This window comes from Pan troglodytes, chromosome 1, assembly GCF_028858775.2.
Source record: "Pan troglodytes isolate AG18354 chromosome 1, NHGRI_mPanTro3-v2.0_pri, whole genome shotgun sequence".
In the NCBI taxonomy this organism is placed as follows: domain Eukaryota; kingdom Metazoa; phylum Chordata; class Mammalia; order Primates; family Hominidae; genus Pan; species Pan troglodytes.
The window spans coordinates 131115757-131136295 of NC_072398.2; the positions used below are offsets into that span (position 1 = coordinate 131115757).

At 37.9% G+C, this 20539-nt stretch overlaps 1 protein-coding gene across 2 annotated transcripts in view; it reads right to left on the minus strand.

The window, feature by feature from the left end:
• MFSD14A (major facilitator superfamily domain containing 14A) overlaps positions 1-20539 on the minus strand; it is a 45259-nt gene that overhangs the window by 20722 nt on the left and 3998 nt on the right. Inside the window, exons 1-5 of one of the 2 annotated variants that reach the window (XM_009426117.5) lie at positions 19072-19228; positions 12298-12393; positions 3439-3501; positions 2164-2291; positions 219-333 (exon numbers count right to left, since the gene is read on the minus strand). In XM_009426117.5, the coding sequence (XP_009424392.1) occupies positions 219-333; positions 2164-2291; positions 3439-3501; positions 12298-12393; positions 19072-19089 (420 nt within the window). In that variant the 5' untranslated portion in view covers positions 19090-19228. Of the gene's footprint in view, positions 1-218; positions 334-2163; positions 2292-3438; positions 3502-12297; positions 12394-19071; positions 19229-20539 lie in introns of those variants that run through there. The other variant, XM_001160022.6, reaches the window with a different exon arrangement.

Consider the following 20539-nt stretch of genomic DNA (forward strand, 5'->3'; position numbering starts at 1 on the left):
TGTGACTTATAAATATCTCCTAAATGAAAAGAATCAAAACTTACATAGCCTCATACTGCAAAAAAATTTTAAATGTAGTCTAATGAATGATTTTATTACAAAATATATTTTACGCAAAAATCTTGTAATGCAAAGGTTTGCACTCCTTATAATAATATTTATCTTAAAAACAAGGCATTTCTCAGCAGATACAAAAGGTATAGAATAAACATACATACCAGTCCATAAGCCATACTTCTTTCATGCTCTTGGGTTATATCTGCTACGTATGCAAATACCACAGAAAAAGTCACTGCAAAAACCCCAGAAACAGAGATAACAGCAAAGTACCACCTAGGAATGAAAGATAACAAGAAATGGTTAGAGCAATTACCATTGTTTTAATCTTCTTTCATTTTTATAAGTTAATTAAGCGTAACAGCAGCTCATTTCAGTCAACAGCTTACTAGGATAGTTCATGGATTAACTATTCCATAAATATAAGCCACAGATATTATGAAAACATAGGGCTAGAAGGAGCCCTTCAATAGCAGCTCAGCTACTATACAGGAATACTTAAAATTAGATCATGTATTCAGGCAAATCTTTTGACCAACTGTTGAACTGTTAAGTGATTTTGCTTTTTCTGCCAAAAACAGCAACAAACTAAAGTCTATTATAATCCATCCATTACTGTTTTTCACCACAACACTAGATAAAAAACAAAATCCAGTAAACAAGACTGAGGAACAAGTTTCTTCATATTTATTTTGAGCCTCTATATAGTAACTAAATGTTTTCCATAAGTTATCTTTAGCTTTTCAAATGCTGGCAAAACAAATAACTCAGTTTTACACAGAAAAAACCTATATGGCAGTATTCAGTGTTCATAAAACTGAGAATAGACAGTTACTATAAACAGTGAACAAAATATTTAAAGAGTAAACTATATTTTGCTATAAATAATTCCAAAATAGCTGGGAATAAGAAGTTTCTATTGTAATACTGATGTTTAGTTTCTGAAAATCACATATAATCATAATGAACTTTCAAAATATCATTCCACCAAGACTATCACTACTAAAATTTTTCTAACACACTGCTTAACACAGCAAATTCTTTGTTCATTCCATGTTCAATTTTTGGTAAGATTTCATGTGCACGAGTGGCCTTCATCAAAGGCTTGGTCTATCAGAGTTGTATCTCATCTATAAGAAGAAGATCCTGCCCCATATAAACCTTTGGGCCTTTGTAGATAACACCATGGAAATAAAGCCCATCCGTGATGTAGAACTAACATTAATATTCAGTGGAGTAAAAAGAACATTAGTCAGAATAAATCTATAAATCTACAACCAAATTGGGCTCTGACTTTAGGACAATTATTCCCTTTTTGTTAGCTATCCTTCCCTTGCCTCCTGAGTGGAAAAAAAAAAAAATACTGATTTTAATCAAGGTGGCCTTGAGTCCAGACTCTTGTAACTAGGAGCAGCATATCCCTGAAATCTGACCAAAGAAATGCAAGCAGAGGTGGGATGGGAATTCTGTAAAGTTTCCTTAAAAGAAGGTGATGTGCTCTTCTTAGCAACTCCTTCCACCTTGCTATCAGTAGTATGACTTGATGGCTGGAGCTCAAGAAGCCACTTTGTTCAGTGAGGTGAGAGATGAGGATGGAAGAACAGCAAGATAGAAAAAGTCTGCTCCACTGGAACTGCCATACCAGCTCCAGACTGCTCAACTTGCAGACCCTTTTTCACATGAAAAGAGAAATTTGATTTTTAAGCAACTCTTATTTTGGGTTTTGATATATAGCAAAACCTATTCCTAACTAATATAGATAATGACAAATTTTGTGTCTGTTTTTAACATTCTATACAAGAAAAAAAGTTAGCAATCCTATCCAGTCCCCAAAATATTGTTTTGAAATTTGGGTTCTGGAATCCAAAATTAAGTTAGCCAGAAGTCTAGATGCCTCCAACAGTGTCATCTATTTCTAAAATCTTTATGAACTATTACCTACTATATTTTTAGAGGCCTTCTTATCTGTGTGAAAGAATAAATGTATTAGAAAAATAAAATTAAAACCTCATAACCAAGATGGCACAAGTGAAAGAAATAAAGGAACATTAAGAAAACAATAGCTGAAAGTGATATTTAGTTGCTATAATCTAAATGTGCACATACCATGGGCTGATCTTCATTAAAGGAATTGGGGCACATGTGAAAAACACCGTTAGCAGCAAGAAGGATTTTCGGCCCCAAACATCAGAAAGAGCACCAATAAGCGGGGCACTAAGGAATGACAACAAACCCTAAAAAAATTAAATGAAAAAAATGAATACCACACATCTATGAGCATGAACCAAAAATAAATCATTTTACTCCTATAGAAAAATTTTCAACAACTTTGTTTCTAAAGTAAATATATCACAAACTTTTAAATAAACAATTGCTTATCTATATATAAATTTAAAATTTCCCAAGATAGTTTAGAATCATCTGTAGGGCTCCAGGTAGGTATTAAATATGAACTGCTCTAATAAATTCTCAATCACAATAAATCCACAATAGCAATTCCATATGCTAATTACCTGTTTGTGTGTGTGTGTATATGTATGTGTGTGTGTGTGTATATATATATATATAAAACATAAAACATATATATATATTTATATATATATAAAACAGGCTAATTACCTATTTCGAAAACTTGTTTGTCAAACTGAATCAAGAGTAAAGAATTTGAGCTGGGCACAGTACTTGCACCAATAATCTCAACACTTTGGGAGGTCGAGGGCAGATCACTTAGGTCAGGAGTTCAAGACCAGCCTGGCCAACATGGCAAAACCCTGTCTCTACTAAAAATACAAAAAATTAGCCGGGTGTGGTGGCACACGTCTGTGGTCCCAGCTACTTAGGAGGCTGAGGCAGAAGAATCGCTTGAACCTGGGAGGCAGAGGTTCTCAGCAGTGAGCTGAGATCATGCCACTTGCACTCCAGCCTGGGTGACAGTGCAAGACTCTGCCTCAAAAAAAAAAAAAAAAAAAAACACGAAAAAGAAAGAGCAAAGAATTCATATAATAACCAACTCTTTACCCTACTGATACAGTTTTATATTGATGGGGGTTTTTTAGTATAGTTTTTTCCTCTTCAATCTGTAGTCTTACAAAATCATTGAGATCTCTGGAATTAAAATGCCAACATAAAAACAGGGAATCTGTTATGATGTGGTTTATTATTATGCATGATTGGCTATATTGTAGTTAGATCATATTTAAAACTCAAGTCTAGAAAGTATTAAGTTATCTCTCAAAATATACTCCATCTAATTATAAAAATTAAGTTATTAATCAGTAAACAAACATATATTCGCATAGTTATATATGTATTTATGTATGTGCATCCGTGTGTATGTGTATGTATGTATATATACACATATATATGTATGACTGATCCTACCTTTACTCCTTGAATTAAGCCGTTCATCAGAAATGTATGTTTAGGAAAGGTTTCATGTAATACCTAAAGAACAAAAACCAAAATAAAAATCACATGCTATATTTCAGTCTTAATAAAATTTCTACATTTACCTTTTTGAACATCCATTCATACTACAATCTGACCTATTTTACATATTCAGATTTGCATGACATGCATATGACCATTAATAACCAAATATTTATATGGTACTTACTATGTCACAAGGCACTACATTGGGCACTTTACATATATTATCTCATTTAATCCCTCATAACAGCCCTATCAGAAAACTGATATGCAGAGGTTAAACATCTTGTCTAAGATTACAGTCAGTAAGTAAATGGCAAAGCTGAAACTGAACCTAAGAGATCAGACTTGAAAGCCTATGTTTTTACTCACTATGCTATGCTGCTTCCCCAAAATAACTGACTTATAATTCTCTTTCAGATGGATATATTATCTAGGATAGGAGATTGGGAAAATTAATAAGTAATTTTTAATTGCCACGAAGTAGATCTAGAAAGATTCTATAAAGAAAAAAAATCCCAACCTATGAAAATGTATAACAAGTTATTCTATCCTTTCCAAGGCTTGTTCTCAAATCATGTGGTATCAATTTTTTGCAGTGGGCAGCAAGAGAACCGCTGGAATGCATCAAATGAAAAGGCAATTCCAGGCAATTGGAAAAATAAACAGCAGCTACCATTTTTACAGCCTATATGTACTCTTGTTTAATCCCAACACTGTGAATTAGATAATATTATCACTTTACAGATGACGCAACTGAGTTCCTGTTTGACTTAGAAACTAATGCTTCTATTATCCAATGCTATCGCTCAGTAATAACAACAGAGAATGGGAATGTGGGTAATAAGAAAGGTAGGGAAGGTCTTCCCTTTAAGAAGAAACATTATGCTAAATATACTTTCTGACATGTTGCAAGAAGAACCTTTAGAAGGATCAGAATTGCTCCCCTTTCTTCAGTTATTCTTCTCCTGCCAATAGCGAGAAATTTAACAAAAATGTGCTCATTGTAAGTAAAAATCAATTTAGAGGCCAGGTGTGGTGGCTCACACCTGTAATCCCAACACTTTGGGAGGAAGAGGCGGATGGATCACCTGAGGTGGGAGTTCAAGACCAGCCTGGCCAACATGTCGAAACCTCATCTCTACTAAAAATACAAAAATTAGCCAGGCGTGGCGGCAGGCGCCTGCAATCCAAGCTACTCAGGAGGCTGAGGCAGAAGAATCGCTTAAACCCGGAGGGCGGAGGTTGCAGTGAGCTGAGATCGTGCCACCGCACTCCATCCTCAGCAACAGAGTAATACCCTGTCTTAAAAAAAAAAAAAAAGAAAGAAAAAGGAAAAAAAAACCAGTCGCAGACTGTATGTAAATGAATGGGTTTGACTGTGTTCCAATAAAATTTTATTTATAAAAATAGTATGTGATCTCCAGGACACTGGACTGGGCAAAGATTTCTTGATAATACTCCACAAGCACAGGCAGCCAAAGCCAAAGTGAGAATGGACAAATGAGATCACATCAAGTTTAAAGCTGCACAGCAAAGCAAACAACAAAGTGAAGAGACAACCCACAGAATAGGAGAAAATATCTGAAAACTATCCATCTGACAAGGGATTAATAACAAAAATGTATAAGGGGCTCAAACAATTCTGTAAGAAAAGAATCTAATAATCTGATTTTTAAAAAACGGGCAAAAGATCTGAATAGACATTTCTCAAAGTGACCAATAGGTATACGAAAAAATGCTCAACCATCACTGATCATCGGAGAAATGCAAATCAAAACTACAGTGAAATATCATCTCACCCCAGTTAAAAACAGCTTTTATCCAAAAGATAGGCAAGGATGTGGAGAAAAGGGAACACTCATACACTGTTGGTGGGAATGTAAATTAGTACAATCACTAAGGAAAACAGTTGGAAGGCTCCTCAAAAAACCTAAAAATGGAGCTACCATATGATCCAGCAATCTCACTACTAGGTATATACCCCTCCAAAAAAAGGAAATCAGTATATTGAAGAGATAGCTGTACTCCTACATTTACTGCAGCACTATTCCTTTTTTTGTTTGTTTGAGACGGAGTTGGGCTCTTGTCGCCCAGGCTGGAGTGCGATGGTGCAATCTTGGCTCACTGCAACCTCCGCCTCCCGGGTTCAAGCAATTCTCCTGCCTCAGCCTCCTGAGTAGCTGGGATTACGGTGTGCACCACCATGCCTGGCTAATTTTTGTATGCAGCACTATTCTTAATAGCTAAGATTTGGAAGCAACCTAAGTGTCCATCAACAGATGAATGAAAGGATAAAGAAAATGTATTTATACACACAGAAAAAGAATGAGATCCTGTCATTTGCAACAACATGGATGGAACTGGAGGTCATTATGTTAAGTGAAATAAGCCAGGCACAAAAAGAGAAACTTCACATGTTCTCAATTATTTGTGAGAGCTAAAAATTACAACAACTGAACTCATGGAGACAGAGCAGAATGATGGTTACCAGAGGCCTGGAAGGGTTGTGGGGGAGAGGATGGTTAGTGGGCACAAAAAAATAGAATAAATAAGATCTAGTACTTGATAGGCACAACAGGTTGACTACAGCCATCATTTATTCTACATTTGAAAATAACTAAAATTTGGCCGGGCGTGGTGGCTCACGCCTGTAATCCCAGCACCTTGGGAGGCTGAGGCGGGCAGATCACGAGGTCAAGAGATTGAGACCATCCTGGCCAATACGGTGAAACCCCATCTCTACTAAAAATACAAAAATTAGCTGGGTGTGGTGGCAGGTGCCTGTAGTCCCAGCTACTTGGGAGGCTGAGGCAGGAGAATCGCTTGAATCCAGGAAGCAGAGATTGCAGTAAGCTGAGATCGTGCCACTGCACTCCAGCCTGGTGACAGAGCAAGACTCTGTCTCAAAAAAACAAAAAACAAAACAAAACAAAACCTAAAATTGGATTGTTTATAACACAAAGAAAGGATAAATGCTTGAAATGATGGATACCCCATTTACCCTGACGTAATTATTACATACTGTATGCCTGTATCAAAATATTTCATGTACCCCATAAATATATACACCTATGTACCCACAAAAATAAAAAATAAAATATTATTTAAAAATAAAAAAGGAAAAATGGCATGCCCTCTCTAATTGAAAAGAATTACTGGGAGGTCTTTGAGAAACTCCTAGAAGTTCTTTTTAGAGTTCTACTGCATGCATTAACTAAGTAGCTAAGTGATAATTAGGAAAAAGTTCAATTCAACATACTTGTGAAAAGGAATATAAACACACACACACACACAAAGAGAAAGTTGCCAGAAGCAACTACAAAAAAAAAAAAAATTGCAAAAAAGATCTAGTCCTCTAGCCATATTTTCCCAGTCCTTGTGCTAAAGGATAAGATTTAAACTCCTTAAACTAGTATCTCAAAACTTTTTACGGGACTCAAATGTATTATGCTTTTCTTTCAATAATCACATAGGGCCTACTGCAAGCCAAATCTTTCTAGGTATGAAGAACAGGTTTGGTGTTAGAAAGAATGAAAAACATTATGAACGTCTATAAGAAGTTTTATACTATGCTAGATCTTATCACTAATGATTCACTTTGCCAAGCTGTATTCCATTCCAATCAATCTGTTCTCTTCACTGTTTCTGAAATATTCTATGCTTTCCAATATTCGTATTTTATACACGGCATCCTTTCAATTTTGAATGTTTCTTCCCTTTCTTTATCTGGCCAACCCCCAACCCTTCCAAACTGTTCCTCTGCTACCTAACTTTTTTCTCCAAAGCAATTTCTCCTTTGGGGCCATACAATTTCTAACAAAATTTTAACAGACAAATATAACAAGTAATTCGAATGTTGTAAAGATTTTTGATGTCAGGATCCTTTAGCACTGGTCTTTAGAGGTGAACAGAGAAAATGTAACATTTTTCCAAAAAATTTTATGGATCTTAACTTTTTTTTAACTTTAAAAATGTTGAAAGTAAATAATCCTTAAAATGTTAAACGCTTTGGGGCTGTTTCTGTAGCCAAGGACACGAAACCATCTCGGTAGAAGAGATGCTAGTGGATTTTGAGTGTTCCGTAACATGGACTGTGTACCTAGGAGCTTGAACCATCAAACACTGGCCTATTATTTCCAGAGCCATAGGTCTGTCAAAAGGGTAAAACCGGCCAGGAACAGTGGCTCACGCCTGTAATCCCAGCACTTTGGGAGGCCAAGGCGGGAGGATCATTTGAGGTCAGGAGTTTGAGATCACCCTGGCCAACATGGTGAAACCCCATCTCTACTAAAAATATAAAAAATTGGCCAGGGGCGGTGGCTGACGCCTGTAATCCCAGCACTTTGGGAGGCTTAGGTGGGTGGATCACAAGGTAAGGAGTTCAAGACCAGCCTGACCAAGATGGTAAAACCCCGCCTCTACTAGAAATAAAAAAATTAGCCAGGCATGGTGGCAGGTGCCTGTAATCCCACATACTTGGGAGGCTGAGGCAGAGAACTGCTTGAACCTGGGAGGCGAAGGTTGCAGTGAGCCGAGATAGTGCCACTGCATTCCAGCCTAGACGACAGAGTGAAACTCTGTCTCAAAAAAAATAATAAAAAAAAAATTAGCTGGGCGTGGTGACATGCACCTGTAATTCCAGCTACTGGGGAGGCTGAGGCAGGAGAATCTCTTGAACCTTGGCGGTGGAGGTTGCAGTGAGCCGAGATCACGCCAACTGCACTCCAACCTGGATGCCAGATTAAGACTCCGTCTCAATGAAAAAAAAAAAAAAAGGAAAGAAAAAAAAAAAAAACGGTAAATCCACTCCTTGGCATTACAGATCCTTATACCTACTGTTATTCTCATCACTTAGCTAATATGTTACATAATCAAGCAATAATCACTGATTCTGATTGAACTATCTACTATGACCAACCATATATTCATAACCTCTCAAAAGTGTTAGACTTCAATCTTTAAAAATATTTGTCAGTACAAAATCCTTCTTTTTAGCTAAATCCCCTTGTTGGTAGAGGCTCACCATCTTCCCCTGGGCAGATCTTCCACAAAACACAGCTTTTGTTTTTTGACTGTTCTATGAGGGCTTAAAAGTGAAAGATAATTGCAACACACAGTTTTTTTGGTCTTAAAATGTCACATTAGTTTTAAAAATTAAGAAATTAAGGCTATCATAAATCCCAAACCAGACATTCAAAATTAATATGTCTAAAACTGGTTATCTGATTAAAAAAATACTTCAAAGAATATCTTTGAAATCTGAAATGCTGAAACAAACTATGATATAACTGTTGAGGGAGGGACAGGGAAATGAAAGATACTGACTTAAAATATAAATTAAATTATGTCTTCATCCTCATTTTCCTTTTCAAATGAATGTTAAAAACTTTGACTCTTGTGGCATGCACCATTTATAATCAGTTTCAAAACACATAAAACAGAAATGAAATGTTTAAAGATTAACAGACTTTTAAGAGGAGAGCCTTCTTTTACCCAGAAACCCACCTCTTTACACACCTCTCACACACAATGCTGGGGAGGAGTGGGAGGAGTACTGGGGCCCAAAACAAAGACTGCCAACAAAGCCAACAACAAAAAAACAAAATTTGTAAGCAAAAAGCCTTGAAATGAGTAAAACCTTTTTAAAAAGCCCATATTGAATTAATATATTGTTCTTAATTAGTGACATATACTGAATATATAACAGGGTCACTTCTAAAAAGTAGATATGCCAGGCTGGGCATGGTGGCTTATGCCTATAATCCCAACACTTTGGGAGGCCGAGGCAGGCGGATCACCTGAGGTCAGGAGTTCAAGACCAGCCTGGCCAATGTGGTGAAACCCCGTCTCTATTAAAAATACAAAAATTAGCCTGGTATGTTGGCACGTGCCTATAGTCCCAGCTACTCGGGAGGCTGAGGCAGGAGAATTGCTTGAACCTGGGAGGTGGAGGTTGCAGTGAGCCAAGGTTGCACCACTGCACTCCAGCCTGGGCAACAGAGTGAGACTCCATCTCAAAATACATAAGCAAACAAAATAAAAAAAAAAAAGAAAAAGAAAACAAAAATTAAAGATAATAAGACTATATTGGCCAGGCACAGTGGCTCACACCTGTAATCCCAGCACTTTGGGAGGCCAAGGCGGGCGGATCACGAGGTTAAGAGATCGAGACCATTCTGGTCAACATGGTGAAACCCCATCTCTACTAAAAGTACAAAAATTAGCTGGGCATGGTGGCATGTGCCTGTAGTCCCAGCTACTTGGGAGGCTGAGGCAGGAAAATCACTTGAACCTGGGAGGTGGGGGATGCAGTGAGCCAAGATCGTGCCTCTGCACTGCAGCCTGGCGACAGACAGAGCGAGACTCCGTCTCAAAAAAAAAAAAAAAAAAAAGGAATATATTAAGCACATTAGTCTATGAAAAATGAATAAACAAGCCTTTCTAATTAAGGGGACTCCTTCCTTGTTCTTAAAAAAGATAGCCTCCCTTTGTCCAACTAGGAAAAAATTGTACCAAAATAACACGAAAGATGACATACCTAAAAAAATTTAAACAAGAAGCAAATTTTAAAAATAGCTATACACACTTGAAATACTGATAACAAATTATGGAAACATCACAAAATGCTTTTTTTCACAGCTTGCTAACAGCTCATCCACATTTTGATCACCCTACTTAGCTAGTGGTTGGGCTGCCTGATAACCTCAACTATCTAAAACATGGGTACAAACAAGTTACTACCTGCATTCCCCAAAAGACTGAGCACTGAAGGAGTCAAGGAAGCCTGGGTGCAAATACCAACACTGCAGCTTACTGTCAATCAAATTGCTTAACTTTTCTAAGCTCCGGTTTCCTCATCTGTATTATGAGGCTAATATCTCACTGATAAGGTGGTTGTAAGGATGAAAAATGATAATGTATTCAAAGTGGAATACATTAGGACTGTGCTTAACATAGTCCACTTTGAATACATTAAAGGACTGTGCCTAGATCCATCATAATATAAATACACGTGGGCTGTTTACTATTACAAAGCTCAAGTACTTTAAATGGTAGGAGTGATGGTCTACCAGACAGATTTGTATGTTAAACTGACAGATTATAAAAAGCACGTTGGCGCATTAGGAAAGCTAATGTAAAGTCATGAGCCCAAAAAGGTATTACAGCACTTCAGTAACCCTTGACAAAAACAGGTTATTACAATTCAATGAAGTTATGAATGTCATAATCAACTTGCATCATCTGAGGAAGTTCCCAATCGTTGTACTTGGATTATGAAGCCAGGAAATGTGTAAATTAATTTTTTAAAGATTTCTATCTGAAATCAGTAAACTAAAAAAAAAAAAAACCCTCTGATTTTTTTTTATAGCAATACTCATGAACATGCTCTATATATTCAAAATGACTTTTTATTTTTGAGACAGAGTCTCACCCTGTATCCAGGCTGGAGGGCAGTGGTGCAATCTCGGCTCACTGCAACCTCCACTTCCCGGGTTCAAGAGATTCTCCTGCCTCAGCCTCCCAAGTAGCTGGGATTACAGGTGCGTACCACCACGCACAGCTAATTTTTGTATTTTTAGTAGAGACGGGGTTTCACCATGTTGGTCGGGATGGTCTCAATCTCTTGACCTCGTGATCCACCCACCTTGGCCTCCCAAAGTACTGGGATTACAGGTGTGAGCCACCGCGCCTGGCTGTTTTTTTTTTTTTTTTTTTTTTTTTTTGAGACAAGGTTTCACTCCCGTCGCCCAGGCTGGAGTGTGGTGGCACGATATCGGGTCACTACAACCTCTGCCTCCTGGGCTCAAGTGATTCTCCTGCCTTAGCCTCCCGAGTAGCTGGGACTACAAACATATGCCACCATGCACAACTAATTTTTGCATTTTTTGTAGAGACAAGGTTTTACCATGTTGCCCAGGCTGGTCTCAACTCCAGAGCTCAAGCGATCTGCCCACCCAGCCTCCCAAAATGCTGGGATTACAGGCATAAGCAACTGCTAAACATCAATATTTTATGTATAGATAGTAACAATTACGCAGCTGTCAATAAATATATCAAGAAATATGTACTGTAAATGTTCTTAGGCTAGTTCAATCTACTTACATAATTTTTCTATTAAATAACTTTTTTATAAAAACCTTCATGAAAACATAGTATATTACTTTAAAACTCTATTCCTCTAGGATTTGGTAAACTGTACATTTATCCTAATTACTCCTTTCAAGATGGTATAGATATTTACCATAGATAGTCCTTCCCTCCTTCCATTTCCCTTATCTACACCAATGTAAGAAAACTGGCTATCTTCTGAGTTGTTTGGTCGGGCAGGGAGGTCTTTTCTAAAGTTTCAAACCTGGGAGAATTTGGGTAAAATCAGCTTAGATCTATTTAAGAATAGCCCTTCTAGGTACTTAGCCCAAATGAACAGAAACCTGTTTTTGGAAAATACAGCTGCATAAATGAAACTCAAAGTAATTATGCCGAGTCATGCAGGTCACAGACATCATCTTTTCTAAACCTGTCGGTTTAAGAATCTCTTCCATTTTACTCAGAGTAGTGACAGAGCCTCTGCTTGAACATGCCCAGTGACAAGTCCAAATTCAAACACCTCCACGCCACCCCCCTCCCAAAAAAAGGTAAGGGAGAGTTAACAGTTGGAAAAGACAACCAGTAAAATACTGGTGAATACTGAACAATACTGGTGGGAGAATTAACCGTGCAAAGGGAAGAAAAGGCCCACATTTTCCTCCAAAACTGAAGAAGAAGAGATTTTGGAGTCAGTGTTAAATAATTTAAAAGATTACTTACCACCAAGGTGGGTGCTGTCAATAGTCCCCAAGCAAAAAACTCCAAAAAGATGACGATAACTGCATGATAGACACTAGGAGAACCTATTCCTTGAGGCTATAAAAAACAAGATTTTTTAAAAAGTTAAAAAAAGTTAACGGTACATTCTATAATTATTAACAATAACAACGATGTAATAGTCAACAAATATTAAGATCATATATGTACTGGGCACTGTGTCAAACATCTGTACTCACTGCCTCTGTCTTCAAAGTCAGAGGGACAGACAAGGCAACAACGAAATTCATTAGCATAAGCACAGTATGCAGTTGGAACATACAGAGTCCAAGGGAGCTTGGGAGGTGGGAAATATCAGACTTCCAGGAGGAAGGCTGAAAGGACACAACAGAGTTAGACAGGCGGAGGTATAGGGTGGAAAAGATGGCTCAGCCTGTACAAAGCTTCCAAGGCTTGCGGCATTATGGGTCTCATATATCGAGTTCAGTACAACCAGTGCATGGGCTGCACGTTGGGTGTATTGAAAGACGAGCTACAGGTACTCAAAGACCAGCTTCCATGCTAAGGAGTCTATATTTAATTCTGAAGGCCATGGGGAGCCACTAAAAGATATTAAGACTGACACAATCAGATGAAAGTTTTAAGATTATTCTGGCAAAGGTGTAACCAAAAAAAAAAAAAAACCATAAATGAAGCAAGTGGCAAAAATATAAACACGATATCAACATGGCTCAAAAGCAGAACAATCCCCAGGGAAAGTATGTAAGAGATTTGGAATTTGATATACATGAGAAAGAAAATACAAAATTAAGTTTATACCGCTGCCAGAGACGTCTTAAGACTCACTTCAGTATTATCACTCTGGTGATTTCCTAAAGGATAAAATGGAGAAGCAAAGCGCATCTAAAAGGAAGCTATCTGAATCAGCTCAAACAAGAAATGAGGGCATAAAACAGTGGCACAGTATGAATGTTGGAGGGGAGGGAACGGATTAAGGATTCAGGATTTGAAATTGGGAGGAGCTTGATAAATAGCGGAAGGGAGAATCAAGAACAACTTCCAAGTGTTTAGCTTGGTTGTCTAGCAGTTAAAGCTGGTGGCTTCCCAGCACTTCCCCCCACGAGGCTCAGATTTACTTCAGGTCCTATTTACAAAACTGCCCTCTTTACTTGAAACATTTGTATTGTCTTTGAGCACTGATTAAAACAATTAGCAGCAAATGTGATATCTGAAACCACCAGAGTAGATGAGATTATCAGGAGTGTCAAATGTGAAAACTGCAGTGGGCTGAGACAGAACCCCAAGAAGCGCCAACATTTTAAGTAGGAGGCACAGGAAAATAGTGAAGGTTTTTCTTCTTTGATAAAGAAAAGAGGAAGATAAAAGGAACAGTAAGAAAATATCAGGAGAGTGAAGAGAATACAGTGTCACATATGACAATGGAGCAGTTTCAGGAAGGAGGAGGTGATGACTAGTATCAAATGGAACAAGCATAGTAATATAAGGTCAAAAAATGACCACAGGAGGCCAGGCATGGTGGCTCATGCCTGTAATCTCAGCACTTTGGGAGGCCAAGGTGGGCAGATCACTTGAGGTCAAGAGTTCGAGACCAGCCTTGCCAACATGGCAAAACCCTGTCTCTACTAAAAATACAAAAATTAGCTGGGCATGGTGGCATGTGCCTGTAATCCCAGCTACTCAGAAAGGCTGAGGCAGGAGAATCGCCTGAACCTGGGAGGCAGAGGTTGCAGTGAGTTGAGATCCCACCACTGCACCCCAGCCTGGGCGACAGAGACTCTGAAAAAAAAAAAAAAAATTGGCCACAAATTTGATAAGCTTTAAACCTGTTTTGTCCACCATGTTCACCACCACATATACCCAGCCCCTAGCAGAAAGCTTGGCACAACTTCTCAGGGCTTAAAGCATGCTAATTTTTTAAAAATCAAAGTAGGATATAACATTGTATAGGTAGGGTAATTTCAACTCTGAAAAACAATAAATACTGACCTCAATGTAAATAAAATTTATATTAGGTAATGATTTTAAGTGATATCACATTGTTTACTATGCTATTCTGAATTTTCCATATCTTTTCTAATAAGCATGCTTGCACTTTAGGAGGAAAATGCTTTGTTTATTTAAGAGAAAAATTACCTAAAACTAGCATGGAGAAAAACAAAATAAACTATGGGACAATATCTCTGATGAACGTTGATGCAAAAATCCTCAACAAAATACTAGCAAACCTCCTTCAGGAAGGAGGTTTTAAAAAAGATCATTCATCGGCCGGGCGCAGTGGCTCTCACCTGTAATTCCAGCACTTTGGGAGGCCAAAGCGGGTGGATCACCTGAGGTCAGGAGTTCGAGACCAGCCTGACCAACATGAAGAAACCCCGTCTCCACTAAAAACACAAAATTAGCCAGGCGTGGTGGCGCATGCCTGTAATCCCAGCTACTCAGGAAGCTGAGGCAGGAGAATCGCTTGAACGCGGGAGGCGGAAGTTGCGGTGAGCCAAGGTTGCGCCATTGCATTCCAGCCTGGGCAACAAGAGCAAAACTCCGTCTCAAAAAAATTAAAAACAAAAAAATCATTCATCATGTTCAAGTGGGATTCATCCAGGTATGCAAGGATAGTCCAACATACATAAATCTATCAAGGTGATATATCATTTCAAAAGAATGAAGGAAAATAAAATGATCATTTCAATTAATGATGAAAAAGCATTTACTAAAATTCAACACTGCTTCATAAAAACTCTCAAAAATGGTATAGAAGGAACATACCTCAATATGATAAAAGCCATATATGACAGACACAGAGCTATCATGCTGAACAGGGAAAACCTGAAAGCCTTTCCTCAAAGATCTGGAACAAGACAAAGATGCCCACTTTCGCCACTCTTATTCAACAAAGTACTGGAAAGTACCAACTAGAGCAATTAAGCATGAGTAAGAAATAAAAGGCATGCAAATCAGAAAACAGGAAGTCAAAATTGTCCCTCTTTACAGATGACATGACCTTATATAGAGAGAACCCTAAATACTCCACCAAAAAACTATCAGAATGGAAGCAAATTCATTGAAGTTGCAGGATACAAAAATCAGTACCATTTCTATATGCCAACAGCAAATATCTGAAAAAGAAACCAAGAAAATAATCCCACTTACAATAGCTACAGATGAAATACCTAAGAATAAACTTAAAGAAGTGAAAGATGTCTATAGACTATAAAACATTGATGACACGAATTGAAGAGGACACACACACAAATGGGAAGATATTTCATGTTCATAAATTGGAAGAATCAATACTGTTAAAATTTTAATACTACCAAAAGCAATCTACAGATTCAATGCAGTTACTATCAAACTACAAATGACATTCCTCACAGAATTTTTTCTTTTAAATCCTAAAACTTATATGGAACCACAAGAGCCAGAACAGCCAAAGCAATCCTGAGCAAAAAGAACAAGGCTGGAGGCTGGGCACAGTGACTCACGCCTGTAATCCCAGCACTTTGGGAGGCCAAGGCGGGCGGATCACCTGAGGTCAGGAGTTCAAGACCAGCCTGGCCATCAAAGTGAAACCCCGTCTCTACTAAAAATACAAAAATTAGCCAGGCGTGGTGGTGGGACCTGCAATCCCAGTTCCTCAGGAAACTGAGGCAGGAGAATCACTTGAACCAGGGAGGCAGAGGTTGCAGTGAGCCAAGATTGCGCCACTGCACTCCAGCCTAGGTGACAGAGCTAGACTCAGTCTCAAAAAAAAAAAACAAAAAAAAAAAAAACGAGGCTTGGAGGCATCACATTACTTCACTTCAAATTATACTACAAAGTGATAGTAACCAAAACAGCATAATACTGGTATAAAAACAGATACATAGACAATAGAGCACAATAGAGAACTCAGAAATAAATCCATGCATTTACAGTCAACTCATTTTTGACAACGGCACCGAAGTATACATTGGGAAAAGGATAGTCTCTTAAATGGTGCTAGGAAAAGTGGATATCCATATACAGAAGAATAAAATTATACCCCTACCTCTTGCCATGTACAACAATCAAATCAAAATGGATTAAAGACTTAAATCTAAAACCTGAAACCACAAATGACTAGAAGAAAACATTGGGAATACACTCTAGGACATTAGTCTGAACAGATTTATTTATTTATTTATTTATTTTGAGACAGAGTCTCCCCCTGTCACCCAGGCTGGAGTACACTACTGTACTATGTATGTTGCCTGGGCGACAGAGCGAGACTCTGTCTCAAAAAATAAAAAATAAAAAATAAAATAAAATAAAAGTGGAATTGGCATGTTCCTAACACAAAGAAATGATAAAAGTTTGAGGTAATGGATACCCCAGTATCCCTGATTTATTATACACTGTATACCTGTATCAACATATGCTTGTATCAAAATATCAGATGTACCTGATAAATATCTGTATCTACTTTGTACCCATAGTAATTAAAAAATTTAGAAGTCCTAACCAGAGTAATCAGACAAGAGAAAGGAATAACGAGCATGCAAATTGGAAAAGAGGAAATCAAACTGCCACTGTTTGCCAATGATATGACTGTATACCTAGAAAACCCTAATGACGCATCCAAAAAGCTCCGAGATCTGATAAACGATTCAGTAAAATCTCAGGATACAAAATCAATGACACAAATCAGTAGCACTGCTATATTCCAACAACGACCAAGCTGAGAATCAAATCAAGAACTCAATCCCTTTTACAATAGCTGCAAAAAAAACAAAACACCTAGGAATACACTTAACCAAGGAAGTGAAAGATCTTTACAAGGAAAAGTACAAAACACTGTTAAAAGAAATCATAAATGACACAAAGGGAAACACATCCCATGCTCATGGAAAGGAAGAATCAACATTGTGAAAATGACTATACTGACCAAAACAATCTATAGATTCAATGCAATTCCCATCAAAATACCAGCATCATACTTCACAGAACAAGAAAAAACAATCCTAAAATTCATATGGAACCAAAAAAGAGCCCACATAGCCAAAGCAAGACTAAGCAAAAAACAAATCTGGAGGCATCACATTACCCGACTTTAAATTATACAAAAGGCTACAGTTACCAAAACCGCATGGTACTGGTATAAAAACAGGCATGAAGACCAATGGAACACAACAGATAACCCAGAAACAAAGCAAAATACTTAGAGCCGCCTAGGCATGCCTTTAATCCCAGCATCTTGGGAGGCCAAGGCGGGTGGATCACCTAAGGTCAGTAGTTTGAGTCCAGCCTGGCCAACATAGAGAAAACTCGTCTCTACTACAAATACAAAAAAGTTAGCCAGGCATGGTGGTGTGTGCCTGTAATCCCAGCTACTTGGGAGGCTGAGGCAGGAGAATGGCTTGAACCTGAGAGGCAGAGGTTGCAGGGAGCCAAGATCATGCCATTGCACTCCAGCCTGGGAAACAAGAGCAAAATTCCATCTCAAAAAAAAAAAAAAAAAAAATCAGCAGAGTAAACAGACAACCCATACAGTTGGAGAAAATATTTATGAACTGTGCATCTGACAAAGGACTAGTACCCAGAATCTACAAGGAACTCAAATCAGCAAGAAAAAAAACAAACAATCCCATCAAAAGTAGGCAAGACATGAATAGACATTTTTCAAAAGACATACAATAAGCCAACAAACACATGAAAAGATGCTCAACATCACCAATTATCAGGGAAATGCAAATTAAAACCACAATGAGATATCATTTACTCCTGCAAGAATGGCCATAATTTAAAAATCAAAAAATAATAGATGGTGTGGATGTGGTGACAAATGAACACTTTCACACTGCTGTTGGGAATGTAAACTAGTACAACCACTATGGAAAACAGTATGGCGATTCCTTAAAGAACTAAAAATAGAACTACTGTTTGATCCAGCAATCCCACTACTGGGTACCCACCCAAAGTAAAAGAAGTCATTATATGAAAAAGACACATGTACATGCATGTTTATAGCAGCACAATTCACAACTGCAAAGATATGGAACCAACCCAAGTGCCCAATGACCAACAAGTGGATAAAGAAAATGTGCTGTATATATACCATTGAATACTTAGCCATAAAAAGGAATGAAATAATGTCTTTTGCAGAAACTTGGATGGAATTGGAGGCCATTATTCTAAGTGAGTAATTCAGGAATGGAAAACCAAATGTCGTATGTTCTCACTTACAAGTGAGAGTTCAGCTATGAGGACGCAAAGGCGTAAGACTAATAGAATGGACTTTGAGGATGGGGGGGAAGCTTGAGAGGGATAAAAGACTATATATTGGGTACAGTATACATTGGTCAGGTGACAGGTGCACTAAAATCTCAGAAATCATCACTAAAAAACATCTATGTAACCAAAAACCCACCTGTACCCCAAAACTATTGAAATATTTTAAAAAATAATAAATTTTAAAAATAAAGTAAAACTTGAATGGAAAATGACAGGTATGCTGCATATACTTGTCCCTCCTGAACCATTCTATTAAGTTTCCCACGACTGGAAGGAAAAAATGTATTATTTATTTTTTAAAAAACAGGGCAGTGGGAGGGATATTTCTTTGTTATAAAGTACTGGAAATTTTGAGAGCTATATTATACCCATATTCATCTCTTCTTGATGTACCCTGGCTGAAACTGTCAACTGTTACTTTCACACTTCCAATTTAAAATAATGCTAAAAGACAATCAGAGTTCCTTATAATTGAAACTTTTAAATCATACAGACTTGTCAGAATGTTACCTGAAGAAAGCTATTCATTTTTTTACTTAAACTTTAAACTTTCAGTAGCTGCAAAGGAGTTACATTTCAACTGTAGGAGAATTTCTGCAGACGGTCTGATTATGTTGGTATGCAAGTCTTCTAACTATATGAGGATGAACTGGATGCATATAGCCATCTGAAAAAAAAACTGCATATTAATTTATCCCCAAACACACCAATCTAAACCAAACACTGAACCATGGAGGTAAGGAGCTAAGTAATTAATGATGCTGCCAGCCACACACCTGCCAAAGACAATATAAACACCCTGATGTTTCTAGGCTTTTTGAAAAGCACCACGGGGCCAGGCGCAGTGGCTCACACCTGTAATCCCACTTTGGAAGACTGAGGCAGGTGGATCACCCGAGGTCAAGAGTTCGAGACCAGCCTGGCCAACATGGTAAAATCCGGTCTCTACTAAAAAAATACAAAAATTAGCTGGGCATGATGGCACATGCCTGTAATCCCAGCTATTCAGGAGGCTAAGGTAGGAGAATTCCTTGAACCAGGGAGGCAGAGGTTGCTGTGAGCCAAGATCATGCCATTGCACCCCAGCCTGAGCAACAAGAGCAAAACTCTGTCTCAAAAGAAAAAAAAAAAGAAAGAAAGAAAAAGAAAAGCACCACAGGCCCTTCTCATTGCTTGCATGCTAGCAACCAAAGGTTATTTAACAGCTCTCTGGGTCTACAAAGGCCCTACATCCCAGAGAGCTTTCCTGCCACTACTTCAGCCATCCTTGCAGGTGAAGAGTGCAAAGGGTCAGAGCTTGGGTCCCGCTTTTGAAACGGTTGCTGACTCCTATTTAATTAAAATCAGGGATGCCAAGAAAAAAAAAATCTGGTGCTCTGCTTATCCAGGGATATGCATTTCATTTTCAAATGATATATCAATTTTACTTTTTTCAGGTACTTCCGACCATGCAATTCAGATATGCCTTACTTTCTATCAAATCTTTAGTCATTTTACCACAAACTTCTGAAAGAACTATACATTTTCCACTGTCAGAGATGTAGTTCCACAATTGTATGGCCAAAACAATAAAGATCATATTTTAAGATGAGCATTTTAAAAGATAAGGAAAATTCAATTTGAATACTGTAAATAACTCTTTAGCTCTCAGCCTCTAACAGGAATGCTTAAAAACAAGTGGTAATGCTTTAATAAAACAAAACAGAATTCTAGTATTTGAAAATGTCAGAAGGTATTTTTATTTCAGCTGTCTTAAATACCTACACTGAATGTTACATACATGAAAACCTGTAACTAAAAACTTCTTTTTTTTTTTTTTGAGACAGTTTCACTCCATCACCCAGGCTGGAATGCAGTGGCGTGATCTAGGCTCACTGCAATCTCGGCCTCCCAGGTTCAAGTGATTCTCGTGCCTCGGCCTCCCCGGTAGCTGGGATTACAGGCACATACCACCACACCTAGCTCATTTTTGTAATTT